The sequence below is a fragment of the Mustela putorius genome, unplaced genomic scaffold, assembly GCF_011764305.1.
Source record: "Mustela putorius furo isolate JIRA1106 unplaced genomic scaffold, ASM1176430v1.1 tig00003909_pilon_pilon_pilon, whole genome shotgun sequence".
Taxonomy (NCBI): domain Eukaryota; kingdom Metazoa; phylum Chordata; class Mammalia; order Carnivora; family Mustelidae; genus Mustela; species Mustela putorius.
In genome coordinates, this window is record NW_025422057.1 from 25497488 (window position 1) to 25511801 (window position 14314).

The 14314-nt window shown below is 37.5% G+C and overlaps 1 protein-coding gene across 4 annotated transcripts in view; it reads left to right on the top strand.

Moving 5' to 3' along the window:
* The window catches only part of NT5C2 (5'-nucleotidase, cytosolic II), an 89947-nt gene that overhangs the window by 27604 nt on the left and 48029 nt on the right, over positions 1-14314 (top strand). Inside the window, exon 1 of one of the 4 annotated variants that reach the window (XM_004749356.3) lies at positions 3706-3878. The exons of 2 other annotated variants lie outside the window; for them this stretch is intronic. In XM_004749356.3, coding sequence (XP_004749413.1) covers positions 3865-3878 — 14 coding nt within the window. In that variant the 5' untranslated portion in view covers positions 3706-3864. Of the gene's footprint in view, positions 1-3705; positions 3879-12090; positions 12284-14314 lie in introns of those variants that run through there. One more of the 4 variants, XM_004749357.3, reaches the window with a different exon arrangement.

A 14314-nucleotide genomic window follows, 5' to 3' on the forward strand; every position in this document is an offset into this window, starting at 1 on the left:
AAACAATAATCCCAACTTTTAATTTCTTAATTACTATTATTATTTTAAAAGATTTTATTTATTTGACAGAGAGAGAGAGAGTGACAGCAAGAGACGGGATACAAGCAGGGGGAGTGGGAGAGGGAGAAGCAGGCTTCCTGCCAAGCAGGGAGCCGGATCAGGGCTTGATCCAGGACCCTGAGATCATGACCTGAGCCAAAGGCAGAGGCTTAATGACTGAGCCACCCAAGCGCCCCTCTCTTAATTATTATTTTTATTTTTTAAAGATTTTATTTATTTATTTGACAGACAAAGACCACAAGTAGGCAGAGAGGCAGGCAGAGAGAGAGGAGGAAGCAGGCTCCCCCCTGAGCAGAGAGCCCGATGTGGGGCTTGATCCCAGGACCCTGGGATCATGACCTGGGCCAAAGGCAGAGGCTTAACCCACTGAGCCACCCAGGCGCCCCTCTTAATTATTTTTTAACGGTATTTAAAAATATTTAGATGACATCCAAATTCTTATTGTATAATATTCAGGAGTATAGAGGTATAGACTGAAATGTGAAAATTCCCCTTCACTTTCCGTTTCACCCTCACTCCTCTCTCATAGGTGAGCACCATTGGTAATTTGGCGATCATCTTTGTAGTCCCTACTCAATACGTTTTTATTTATTTATTAGCTCATTTATTTTTATTTCTTTTTTAAAAGATTTTATTTACTTATTTGACAGATCACAAGTAGAGAGGCAGGCAGAGAGAGAGGGGGAAGCAGGCTCCCTGCTGAGCAGAGAGCCTGATATGGGGCTCGATCCCAGGACTCTGAGTTTATGACCGGAGCCAAAGGCAGAGGCTTAACCCACTGAGCCACCCAGGCGCCCCTATTCATTTATTTTTAAAGATTTTATTTCTTTATTTGAGAAGAGACTGAGAGCGTGTGCCCTGTAAGATTTGATTCTTTTCTTTCCATTTCATTTTGACTAGTTCCCTTCCTCAACTCTGTATTTCATTACCTCTGAACTGAGGCTAGATTTTTTTCATACGTCATAATGTCTGCTGTGCTGCTTTTCATTCATGGTTACTCTTTGTTGAAATGTTCTCCCCATCACTCTTTTCCCTTTAGCCTGATTAACACTTGCTAATCCTTTACCTTGGTGAAGAGCCTGGGCCTTAGGTTAGCATTCTTCCATTTAATTTCTTCTTCTTCTTCTTTGTAAGATTTATTTATTTATCAGAGAGACAGTGGGAGAAAGTGAGCAGGGGGAGGGGCATAGAGAGAGAGAGAAGCAGACTCCCTGCTGAGCAGGGATATGGTCATAAGGCTCCATCCTAGGACCCTGGGATCATGACCCAAGGTGAAGGCAAATGCTTAACTGACTGAGCCACCCGGGCACCCTCAGTTTAAAAACCCCCAGTTTTTTGTCAGTTTAAAAAAACAACTTGGGGGGCGCCTGGGTGGCTCAGTGGGTTAAAGCCTCTGCTTTCAGCTCAGGTCATGATCCTAGGGTCCTGGGATCAAACCCCACATCGGGCTCTCTGCTCAGCGGGGAGCCTGCTTCCTCCTCTCTCTGTCTGCCTCTCTGCCTACTTGTGATCTCTGTCTGTCAAATAAATAAATAAAATCTTAAAAACAAAAAAAACCCAACTTGGGTATTTTGCCCTTCAGTAAGACTCAGCCAAGAGAATATAGATATATCTCTCTGTTGTGCATATCTCTAATACTGTAATTCCACACTGCTTTTAAGCTTTGTGAGTCGGAGGGCAGCTGGGTGGCTCAGTGGGTTAAAGCCTCTGCCTTCAGCTCAGGTCATGATCCCAGGGTCCTGGGATCAAGCCCCGCATCGGGCTCTCTGCTCGGTGGGGAGCCTGCTTCCTCCTCTCTCTCTGTCTGCCTCTCTGCTTACTTGTGATCTTTGTCTGTCAAATAAATAAATAAATAAAATCTTTAAAAAAAAAAAGCTTTGTGAGTGGGTCTACTCCATTAGACTTCAAACTCCTTAAAATCAAGGACTGCCATGTTCATCTTTGTATTATAGGTACCAGGCACATACAGATTCAGTGAATATTTCTTGACTATATGAATGGAGTTTGAAAGATCTAATCATCTCAGATAGTGCATTATCATTTGCATAGGAGACTTGTGTAAATGTGTATACCCTTTTGTTCAAGTGAGAATTGTTGTTTTCCTTTCTTTTTGCAAGTGGTAAAGCCTTAAACTAGCCTTAAACTGCTAATTACATTTATTTCCACAGCACTGAGCCACATGCTGAAAATCCCAGGAAGCCATGGGAAATTGGCAGTTTTCAGGATTAGATTATTTTTCCATATTGTTTGTATTCTTATATTTATGGAATTTGGGTTGAGGAGAGTATGTGAAAGTCCTTCATTTTCATGTAGAATTTGAGAATGGGGTTTAAAAAAAATATATTTCTCAAGAGATATTTTGGTGAGATAATGCCTGACAAGCAACGCAGTTGCTTTCCTGTATCCCCCACACCTGAAGTTAAAATAGTTCTTTGAATGCTCAAAAATGACAGACAACAACCCTACCAGATGTAACCTGTCATCTGTAGATAAAAAAAATCTGAGGTTTAGAATAAGTAAGTTTTTCAAGGATCCAGAGCTAGAAAGTGAAGAAACTAGAATTTAAACCTAGTTGATCCAAGGCTCATTCTCCTTCCATTATGCCCAACTGCTTTTCTAAATAAACTGAAAAAAATTCTAGCTTGAAATTTATAGCATTTAATAGGGCTTTATTTAAAAATTTTTTTATTCAGGTATACTTAACATACAGTGTTATTTTAATTTCAGATATACTAAAATATACTTTCAGTTATTGATGACTACACATATTAATAACTAATAGAAACCTTATTAGTAAGATATTTAGGTAATACTTAGAGAATTTTTTTAATTAAAAGTTTTAATTCATGTAGTATTTCTTTAAGGTATGTATATTTTTAATTTGAATCACCAGTAGGAGGATATACTTGTCATTTCAGTGTTCTTGGAGGTTAGCACACTTGTTTATTTCTCCCCTTGTTGCATAATCCCTATACATTATATTAGTCAGGAGGTAGGAATGTTGCACATGTTTTTCTTTAAACATTTCAATTTGCTCTGATATTTGGAATTAACCTTTAGAATGTTCTGGATTTATCCCGGATATGCCAGAGATCTGTAAATTTCTTTCCACATGAGCTGAAATTTTCAGGCAGTCGAGTAAAATATTTGTGAACACAGATGTTTTCCTTAAACGCAGTTAATGATCAGAAAAAAAGACCTCAGTTTGAAAATACTTTATGTTCCTCCTGTAATATGATTGGTATATAAATACTCCCCTTTTTTATAGTTCACATTGTTCATTTTCTAAGGGAGGAAATAACTAAATTGAGAATTAAAACATAGTATTATTTATCCTGTTAATTTTTTTTTCCTCTCCCAGAGTAAACTAAAAATGATTTGGACTGACTAGGGCCGCTCCATTCTGTGAAACTCACATTGTTTGCGTACTATTGGCAGGCCTCATTAGGGGGTAAATTTGCTTTTTCTGTGTGTTTGCCAGGAATGATTCCTGTCTCTTAGGGGAACTTGCCATTTGGATTGTCGCCTTTCTAAACTGGCCAGTCTTAAACATTTCAGACCGTTAGTTATTTTTTCTGCCCTCCAGTTTTTTTTCTATTATTCTTAGGTTTTCAAGTATTTAAAGCTGAGGTTACTGGTCACTGAGATATTGCCTGGTTAGGGTTCGGCATTGTGCCCGAATCTGTTGGGCCTCTCAGGGCCCGAGTTCTCTGTGCTTTAACAAATGAGCTACAGTTCTCAAGAGATCAGTGAAGCTTGTTTGTTGATCCTGTATTCTCATCCAGAGGAAGTAGATCTTTGAGAATGTCTAAGGAAGGGTAAGTGAGTTTATTATTCTTTTTCCTTCATTTTTTTCCAGCAAAGAGATGTTCTAGTCGTCTGTGAATTGGAAGATTAATAAGCAGTGTTACCAGTCCACCAGGGAAGGTAGAGGGAGAGAGTAAAAGAAATGTAGCTGAAATTTTTGATTGCTAATGTTTTACGTGTAATCTACTGTAAAGTTACTATTTGCTGTTTTTTGAAAGACAGCTTTGGGGATGAATACTCTTTGTAGGAATTTAGTGAGCTTTAAGCATCCCGTTTGTGGTAAACTCATTTTGTTTTTCTGTAGAACGTGTTTATGAAGATTGGAAACAAATAGTGATGTCTTACCAAAGAATTTTACATAGAAATGAGTGAAATTAAAACTCAAAGGCATTTTCAAATAATTTGTACCTTTGGAAAATGGTGTGAAAGATTGAGTGAAACACAGCTTGTGATTTTGTTTCTTTCGGGGAAGTGTAAGCAAAACGTAATTTTGAGTAGAATCCTGTATTCTTCTTACTTTGCAGTATAGAATAGTTTTTTATTAAGGTTTTTATTGTTTCTATATTACTGTATTTTTAAGAAAATTATTATTGTCTCTTATGTCTGAGTTTGAATTGTTACGGAAATTCTTTTTTTTTTTTTTTTTTTTTTTTTTTTACCACTAATAGGTGACATGTAAGTTAATGATTGAGTAGTAACTATTTCATTCCTAACCTTCAAGCATAACTAGACCTGGTTAGTTTCAGAGAGCCATTCCCTTTGATTAAGTAGTACAGAGATCTCAAAAATTTTTTCAGAAGTCAGTAAAATTTTAATTTTTATTTTCTGGAAGCTCTAACTTCTTTTTTTAGTCCTTGGTTCTATTAGAAATTTTGAAATAGTTTCAGAGTCCCTTTATTTATTTATTTATTTATAAATTGACATATAAGGTTTTATTTGCCCCAGGGCTAAAGGTCTGTGAATCGTCAGACTTACACATTTCACAGCGCTTACCATAGTACATACCCTCCCGTATTTCCATAACCCAGCCACCCTATCCCTACCCACCCGTCGCCCCCCAGCAACCCTCAGTTTGTTTTGTGAGATTGAGTGTCTCAGAGCCACATTTTTAGAATTTATTTTAATCTAATTATTGATTGTGAGCAAAAGAAAATTGGCCATTTTCCTGCTATTTTAAATCTCATTATTGAATGAAGAGAACAAACATGGACATAATAATTCTGTATTATTTTTAAACCTCTCATGATAGCACTAGAATCTTGAGCTTTCTTTAAATGTAAACGTCATGAAAGGGCTCTCTCTTTAAGGTTTGTATGTTTTCTTTCCTTCTGGCACTGGCTATAAACCTGTAGTTGTTGAACAGTTTTTTTCATAAAGGTTATCACACATGCTGGTAATATTTGTCAGTCTTGTACACATGATTGTTTATTTTTTAAATTTATTTTTATTTTTACTTTTTCATTTAACAGAGAGCCAGTGAGCACAAGCAGGGGAAGTGGCAGAGGGAGAGAGAAAAGCAGCTGCTGAGCAGGGAGCCCAATGTGGGGGTTGATCCCAGGACGCTGGGACCATGACCTGAGCCGAAGGCAGCTGCTTAACTGACTGAGCCACCCAGGCGCCCCCACATGATTGTTTATAAAGCTGGTTTGTAGATTTAGGAACTATATTTCTAGGTGCAGTCAAAATTCTTAGAAAGTAATTAGTATTAGTTTTTCCCATGTGGTAAAGTATGTGTTAGAATTGATTAGTTAGAAAGAGATATGTATAAACCAAAGGATACTGTAAGGGCTAAGATACTCTTTTAGCTTTATTTTTAGGAACAACTGGGACAATTCCCATACTGTCTGAATAGATAAGTGAGCAAGTTAAATTTTTTTTAAGATGTGCATTTATATTTGCATTTATAATTGCTCATGCATTTATTTTTTAAAAGTAAGCTCTACCCCTACTGTGGGGCTTAAACTCACAACCCTGATCAAGAGTTCCATGCTTCACTGACTGAGCCTGCCAGGTACCCCTGAGCAAGTTCATTTGAGATGCATGGGTCATATACATGAAGTCAGTTAGATTTCATTTTCCTTTGCTAGCTTTAGAAATAAATGGATACATTTTGTACTTTGTATGAAAAGAATTCTAATATTCACAATTTTTATATGTGTGGTATTTGGACATGTAGATAGTCTTTCATTTGATATCTATGAAATATTTTTCTAATAGTAATAGGAAAATTTTGTTATTACAGTTAAACTACCAAAAACTATACTTGAATATAATGTAAACCAATGGCAATGGTGACAGTGTGTGGTATTAGTGTAAGGAGAGACATATGTGGATCGTGAAACCTAATAGTGAATTCATAGACCCATATATATATATATAGCCAATTGATTCTCAGCAGTGAGGCCAAGGTATTTCAATGGCTGGAACAACTGAATATTCATATAGGAAAAAAATGCACCTCAACCCTTACCTCAAACTATATATAAAAAATAACACAAATAGATCCTAGACCTAAATATACAAGTAAAAATAAAGTATAGGTGAAAATCTTTGTGACCTTGAATTAGCTAAAAATTTCTTAGGTAAAATACATAACATGAAAGTCAAAATTGATCAATTGTTTGTTTTCATCAAAACAACGACAGCAATAATAACAAAAGCAAAATAACTCTATTTGAAAGACACCATTAAGAAAATGAAAAGGCAAGCCACAGACTGGCTTCTCAGTATTCTCAGTACATATATATCTCAGGTATTCTCAGTACATATATATCTAGTAAAGGACTTAAATCCAAAATATATGAAGAATTTGCACAGCATAATAATAAGACAAACCCAGTTTAAAAATGGGCAAAGAGAGGGACGCCTGGGTGGCTCAGTGGGTTAGAGCCTCTGCCTTCAGTTCAGGTCATAATCCCGGGGTCCTGGGATCAGGTCCTGCATTGGGCTCCTTGCTCAGCTGGGAGCCTGTTTCTTCCTCTGCCTACCAATCCCTCTGCTTGCACTTTTTCTCTCTCTCTCACAAATAAATAAATAAAATCTTTAAGAAAAAAATGGACAAAAGATTTGAATGGATATTTCACACAGAAAAAGATGGCCAATAAGCACTTGAAAAGATGCTCTACCTCATTATCATTAGTCATTAGGGAAATAGGAATTAAAATCACAACAAGAGGGGCACCTGATGGCTCAGTGGGTTAAAGCCTCTGCCTTTGGCTTGGGTCGTGATCCCAGGGTCCTGGGATCGAGCCCTGCATCAGGCTCTCTGCTCAGCAGGGAGCCTGCTTCCTCCACTCTCTCTCTGCCTGCCTCTGCCTACTTGTGGTCTCTATCTGTCAAATAAATAAATAAATAAGTCTTTAAAAAAAAAAACCACCACCACAACAAGATACCATTACAGACCCATAGAATGACTAAAATTAAAAACACAGACAATATTGAGCAACCTCATACTACTATTGCTGATGAAAATGCAAAAGGGAAAGGAGTTTGGGTAGTACTTTTTTTTTTTTAAGATTTTATTTATTTGAGAGAGAGTGTGAACCCCGGGGGCAGAGTGGGGTGGGGGGAGGAGGAGCAAGGGGAGGGAGAGACTCTTAAGCAGATTCCACACCCAGTGTGGAGCTCCAGACAGGGCTCAGTCTCAGGACCATGAGATCCTGACTTGAGCTGAAATCAAGTATTTAAGGCTTAACCAACTGTGTGACCAAGGTGCCCATGTTATTGTTTATTCTTTTTCAAGAGAAGGTATTTGGGGAAATACAGATGCTTTAGGTTATGAGTTTTATCATTTGCTTTTATTTTAAATTCTAGATTTAAAAAAATTCTTTATTTTAGGGGTGCCTAGGCGGCTCAGTTGGTTAAGCATCTGCCTTCAGCTCAGGTCATGATCCCAGGGTTCTGGGATGGAGCTCCATGTCGGGCTTCCTGCTCAGTGGGGAGCCTGCTTCTCCCTCTTCCTCTGCTGCTCCCCCTGCTTGTGCACAGTCTCTCTCTCAAATAAATAAAATCTTAAAAAGATTCCTTAATTTTGTATGTAGAGAGAGAGTACATGAGCCCTGAGGAGAAGGAGAGAAGCATAGAAATTGACTCCCTGCTTAGTGCAGAGCTTGTCTGTCTCAGTGCTGGATCCCAGGATCCCTGGGATCATGACCTGATCTGAAACTGAGGGGTGGAGCCTTAATGAACTGAGCCACCCAGGCTCCCCTAAATTCTAGATTTTGACCTGTCTTTTCCATTAAGGGCATAGTCAGTACAGTTGTTAAGTTGGCCTAATGATAACATTGGATAATCATACTTTCTTTTCACTTTTATTCTGCAAAATTCAGCTTTTGTGCTTTGCTGCATTTTATAAATTATCCTCTATACACTGGTACCATTGGTCTTTACTTTAAAAATTTGAGGAGAGGGGTGCCTGGGTGGCTCAGTTGGTTAGGCTCCAACTCTTGGTTTTGGCTCAGGTTATGGTCTCAGGATCCTGAATTATAGACCCGCATTGCATAGGGCTTGGTGCTCAGCAGGGAGTCTGCTTGTCTGTTCCAGTCCAGTTCTACCTCCCTCTTGAATAAATATATAAAATCTTTTAAAAAAATTGTGGAGAAAAAATGAAAAAGAACTTATTGGAAAATAGGAAAAAAGGGATTGGAAAACCTGTATTTAATTAGACCAGGATTCTAGAACAGTAAATTTATATTCAGAGTACTGATACTGTCTTTAGTTTCTCTCTTAATCTGTGTATTTTTCATTTGCTAGTCTTTTCTTTTATTCCCTGCCATCCTGCTCTCATTACTGCAGTTCCTTCATTTGGGAAAGAAGGTGAAAGGAATTTTAATGTCTTCTTCCTTAAAGTCTGCTTTAAAAGCTTGAGTGGAAAGATAGTGTGATCAGTACTTTTCGTATTTTATATACATTTTTAAACATTTAAACATTTCTGAAATGGTGCTGCATCTAGCAGAATACCACCTAGAATTAAGACGAGTTCTTCCAAATAATTGTATTTCTTTTAGTCACCTAGTGGCGATATTAACCATCCTAGTAGTGTAAATTCAGATCACAAGCCAACTACATGACTCCTCAGATCCTCAAGGCGAGGTTTTCCCCCCGTCCTCGACCATGTCAGGGCTGAGATGTACAGATTTTATGTGTTTCTTCTATGTTGCAGATTTATTTATTCTTTTTCTTCATGTTATGGGTAGCCCTGTGAGATTCTAGCTTTATGAGGCCCTAAATTTTCTTGGGCATCACCCCCTTTTAGTGGCATATAATATGGGTGAATTGACAAGTGATGGTATCTCAAATTTTAATCTTCTTTTATTTTCTGTGTATGTCATCATAGTCATATCTTTTCACCAGAAGATTTTTATATTGAATATTTGAGAAAAGTGAATATTATAATTAATTCATGTTTTATTTTAGAAATGATAACATGCTTATTGTTCAGACTTTTATTATTTATTCATTAAAAAATATTTAATTTTTTTTTTTTTTTTTTTGGAGAGAGAAAGAAATCATGAGCTGGGGGAGGGTCAGATGAAGAGGGAGTAGCAAACTCCTCACTGAGCATGGAGCCTGACTCCAGGCTCCATGCAGGGGTGGATCTTAGGATCCTGAGATCATGACCTGAGCCGAAGCCCCATGCTTAACCCACTAAGCCACCCAGGTGCCCCTGGTGTTCAGGCTCTAAAAGCACAGGCTGCTGTTCTCTTGGCACAATGTGATAAAATGTATCCCTCCTGAGGGTGTTCTTCAGAGAAAATATTCAGACTTATTAGTAAATTATTGGCTGAAGTTTATGAAAACAAAAACTAATGCTACTTAAATCATTTTTTCTTTTATAAAATCTAGTCCAGAATGTTTTATTGTGTCTGTATATCCATGGTATTTGAATTTCAATTTTTAGGAATCCATTTCATAAATTAGAAAGTTCTTACCTATATATTTTTATATCACCAAGCATACTTTTTCCTGAAGAATAGGGACATAAAGGCAGAACGAGGTCTTGCAATTATGCTTTTTAAATAACAACTTTATAGAAATATAGTTCCCATACCACCTAATTCACTTTTTAAAGGGTCCAGTTCAGTGGTTTTAGTATATTCACAGAGTTGTGCAACCAATACCACTGTTTAATTTTAGAACATTTTTACTACCTCCAAAAGAAACCCAGTACTCAACTAAATGTTGTGTCTGCTCTATATAAGGCCTTATGGTAAGTTTTGTGAAGGCAGTAAATCCTGGCCTCAAAGTTTATAATCCAGTAAAGAATAAAAGAACTACCTGTGTATTTTATGTATGTGACAAAATATACCACAAGCCAAAATAAAGGATTTTGAATATTCAGACCTCTCAGATGGATCACAACTCTATAATACTCTTTCATTAAGTAGAAAAGTAATCTGAGACCCAGAGGCATCTCTGCCTGTAGCTATGTGGCACAGCCAGAGTGGTTTCTTGAAGAAGTCAGGTGAGATTGCTGTGTCTTGAAAAATTAGAGATAACTGAGGAGAACATGTCAGGTATAGGGAACAGTGTAAACGAAGCCTCAGGGTACCTTTAGGAAATAGTGAGTAGTTCATTTTGATTATTGGAGCAAAAGGTGCATGATATGGAGCAATATGAGATAAAACTGATTTTGGAAAGATGGTGAAAAGCTTTGAACTCCTTGAGTTACAAAAACTTGTATAATTTGGGTAGGTAGTGGGGAATGTCTAAAGGTTATTAAGTAGGAGAGTGGCATGGCTGGAGCTGGGCTTCAGGACGGTTCTTCTCAAACTATCAGTGATGGGAGATTATTTGTTTTGTTTTCATCCCAGTCTTTTCAAATTGATGCATTTACAAAATATAGTAAAAATGAATTACTAGGAAAATGAAGAGACCTGGGGTCTCTATATTTTTTTAAGTTTATTTAATCTCTACACCCAACATGGGGCTCAAACTCATGACGCTGAGATCAAGAGTTGCTTGCTCCTTGGACTGAGCCAGCCAGGCACCCCTGCATTTTTTTTTTTTTTTATTACAGTCAACAAATGTAAAGTTTCACAATTGCTATGAGAGTTTCTGAATACTTGCAATTTCTCTATGTATCATGTTATGGATTTGTCACAACCATTCACAGAGCAGTATTGGTCTGTGGACCACACACCACACTGAGTAGCAGTACTTCAAAACAATCAGTTTGGCTGTTAGTGCACAGGCAGAACAATTGGAAGGTGATTGCTGAAGAGTTAATGAGTTAACAAGGACCTGGACAAGTTGATAGCAGTATGAATTAAATGGAAGATTTGGTTTTGATAGACATTTGGAAATGTATTTTTTTTTAAGATTTTATTTATTTATTTGAGAGTGAGAGAAAGCATGAGCAGAGGGAGGGATGGAGGGAGAAGCAGGCTCCTTGCTCCCCAGGACCCTGGGATCATGCATGACTTGAGCAGAAGGCAGACGCTTGACTAACTGAGCCACCCAGGCACCCTTGACATTTGGAAATTTAAATGAAGGCAAATGAGATGATGTGGATTTGAGGGAGAGGAAACAATATTTACGTCAATTTTAGGGTTGAGTGGTAAAATGAGAGTGTCAAAAGTAGAAATAGAAACTAGTTTGGGGGGCGCCTGGGTGGCTCAGTGGGTTAGGCCGCTGCCTTCGGCTCAGGTCATGATCTCAGGGTCCTGGGATCGAGTCCCACATCGGGCTCTCTGCTCAGCAGGGAGCCTGCTTCCTCCTCTCTCTCTCTGCCTGCCTCTCTGCCTACTTGTGATCTCTCTCTGTCAAATAAATAAATAAATCTTTAAAAAAAAAAAGAAACTAGTTTGGGGAGAAAGATACTAAATTAGATATTCAACGGAGATCCATATTATGGCATATTTTTATTAAGTAAACACACATACATACAAAGAAACATTGTTTGGTTCATAATCTAAATTTGTACTCTCGATCTGATCTCGAAACAGCACTTGTAACTTTTCTTTCATTGCAACAAGCTTTGAGTATATTATTACACAAACCCATAACCAAAACATGCCTAAGAAGATTTTATACTTGCATCTTTAGTCTAATTTGTTGTTGCAGTAACTGTTGCTGGGCTCTTGGCCAGGAAATTGTGACTCTAGGCAGGGGGAGGAGCTAGGGATAAAGTTCACCATCGCCAAAGAAACTCTATTCCAAATGGATTTGTGTGGAGCAACAGTGATATCCAATGACAAGTTAAATTAGACACAGAGGTGTTTTCTCCAACAGTCTCAGAGATACATGCTGTTGAGGGGCTTGGTTCAGACTAAAGCAGTCTTTTTGAAGTGAGGTTAAAGTTACACAGAAGCAAATTATACTAGGAGCTTAAAGAAGAATTTTGTTATGTGACTTCAAGAACTCATTGACTCAGATAGTTTCACACACTGCAGAACGGCAATCAGTGACAGATGAGGTAATGCTGCTTTGAATTACGATTTAAATCTCAAAACCACTAAGAGTTTGCTACTTACAAAATTCCAAATTTAGTAAATTGCATGTTCATGTGCCTTAAATATGAAGATATTAGATCCCTATTCTTAAAACACATAGTCTTTTTATGGTTAATATGTGTATTTACTTGGATAGAATTTCTTTAAATTTCATGCCTTACTGTGGTAGGATATGATTGTAAAAGCTGTTATATTTTTCTCTGTCTAAATCTGCCTGGTTTTATAGTGCCAGGTTTTATGTGTTGTTTCCTAAAGATTGTTTCTCTTGTTAATGCTCAGATCTGTATCAAATGCCTTAATATGTAGGAATTTCTGGCTGATAATTGCATTTTAAGGTTGGATGCTTAGATCAGTCATGCTTTTGGAGACTTCGTGCTTTATTTAAAGTAAGTTTTGGAAAGTTAATTTCACAAATGTATTCAGATTCTTTTGAAGTGGAGCTCTATAGTGGAGTGTGTTCCGCTGGTTAATAATTTAGAAAAGTGACACAAGTAAATTGGCATTGGCAAAGACAGAGTCAAGGCCCTGGGACCAACAGAAATTTTGGAACTCTCCAAGCAGATACGATCTTTTGTTTTAAATGTATGGTGGGACAGTGAGTCAGCCTTTTAACCGATAGAGTGCCTAATACTCTCTTTTGTTATAACAGGAAAGAATAGTGATTAGTTTGAGGCCAAGAGATTGTTTCTCTTGAAGACTGTATCCTGGAGACATGATATTTCTGGCCCCAGGCTGCCTCTCTCCTGAAGTCAGTGCACACTTTCAGCCTTTGGATGTTTATTATCTTTGTAAATCTTCGAATATGTATTATTGCAGTTCTCTATGATCCAGCTGTTCCCTTTTGTCATTATAGGTTTACTTAATGCACTTTAGATATTTGCACACAGATTAGATTTAGTTGCCTATTGCCCTTCCCTCCCATGTTTTATAGCAAAAATTAGGGAAAGAAGAGATGAGAAAACATATGTGAGATTTTTCTTGTTGTTTAGTAATAGGAATGAGAAGAGGAGACAGGAGTGATTGCTTCTTTCTTAAATTCAGGAATTGCTTCTGTGGATGAGGTTACTTATTTTGAATGAAAATGAAAAGAATATTTAGTTGAAGGTCTTCATAAGACATCTTATTTCCTTAAGTTAGGCATCTAAAGAGTCTTTGCTCACTCAGTCTAATCCCTGAAACAAAGTGGTATGGGCTTTATAGTAGGCTTTCAACAAATGTGTTGATTTAATAAGGTGACAAGTTAATCAGAGGGGAAGGAGTGCAATTTGATGGATATTTAGCAGTGATAATTTTGGCAAAAACAATAGATTTTCATAATCCAAACATATGTGATTCCAAGAGTTTCTATGGATAATACACCTAAGGTGCATTATAATCTTCATATCCTTAAAATAATGTGAAAAAGGAGTACAGGCTTAAACTTTCTTTTTGACCAAGAGAGAAACTGGCACGTTATCTTGCTGGGTCTGTTGATAGTTTCTTTCAACCTTTAGTACTGATTGATAGATATTAGCAAAGTCTGTTTTTTACCCTGTGATTTGAGCTGTGCGGAAAACCAGCTCACATCATTCTATCAGAAACAAAGCTGTTTCTTTTATCATATGATCCCAGCATATATCCCTCTCGGGTTGTATCACAAGTCATTCCTGCCTGAATTCCCATAGAATATTTTAGGCATGTCAGCTGTTTGGGCTCTGATCAAGGATTTGATCCAGATGGCCTCTAGCCTGAATTGAGAGTGTGTTTGAAAAACATAATCTTCAGTGGCAACATTTGGTTTCCAGAGTTAGAACCATTGCTTTGTGTCTTACCCCTCTTGGCCTTCAGAAGGCTTTACGTAACTGAGAAAAGGTTTGATAGTAAAAGTAGATGCTTTTATCAGTAAAAGGAGGGTGAAATTTGATGAAGTGGTAGAAAGATCATGGTGACATATTTGGGTTTGTGGGTGTTTAAAAAGATTTGGGTGGGTGTCACTTACCTTATAGTTCTTGTGT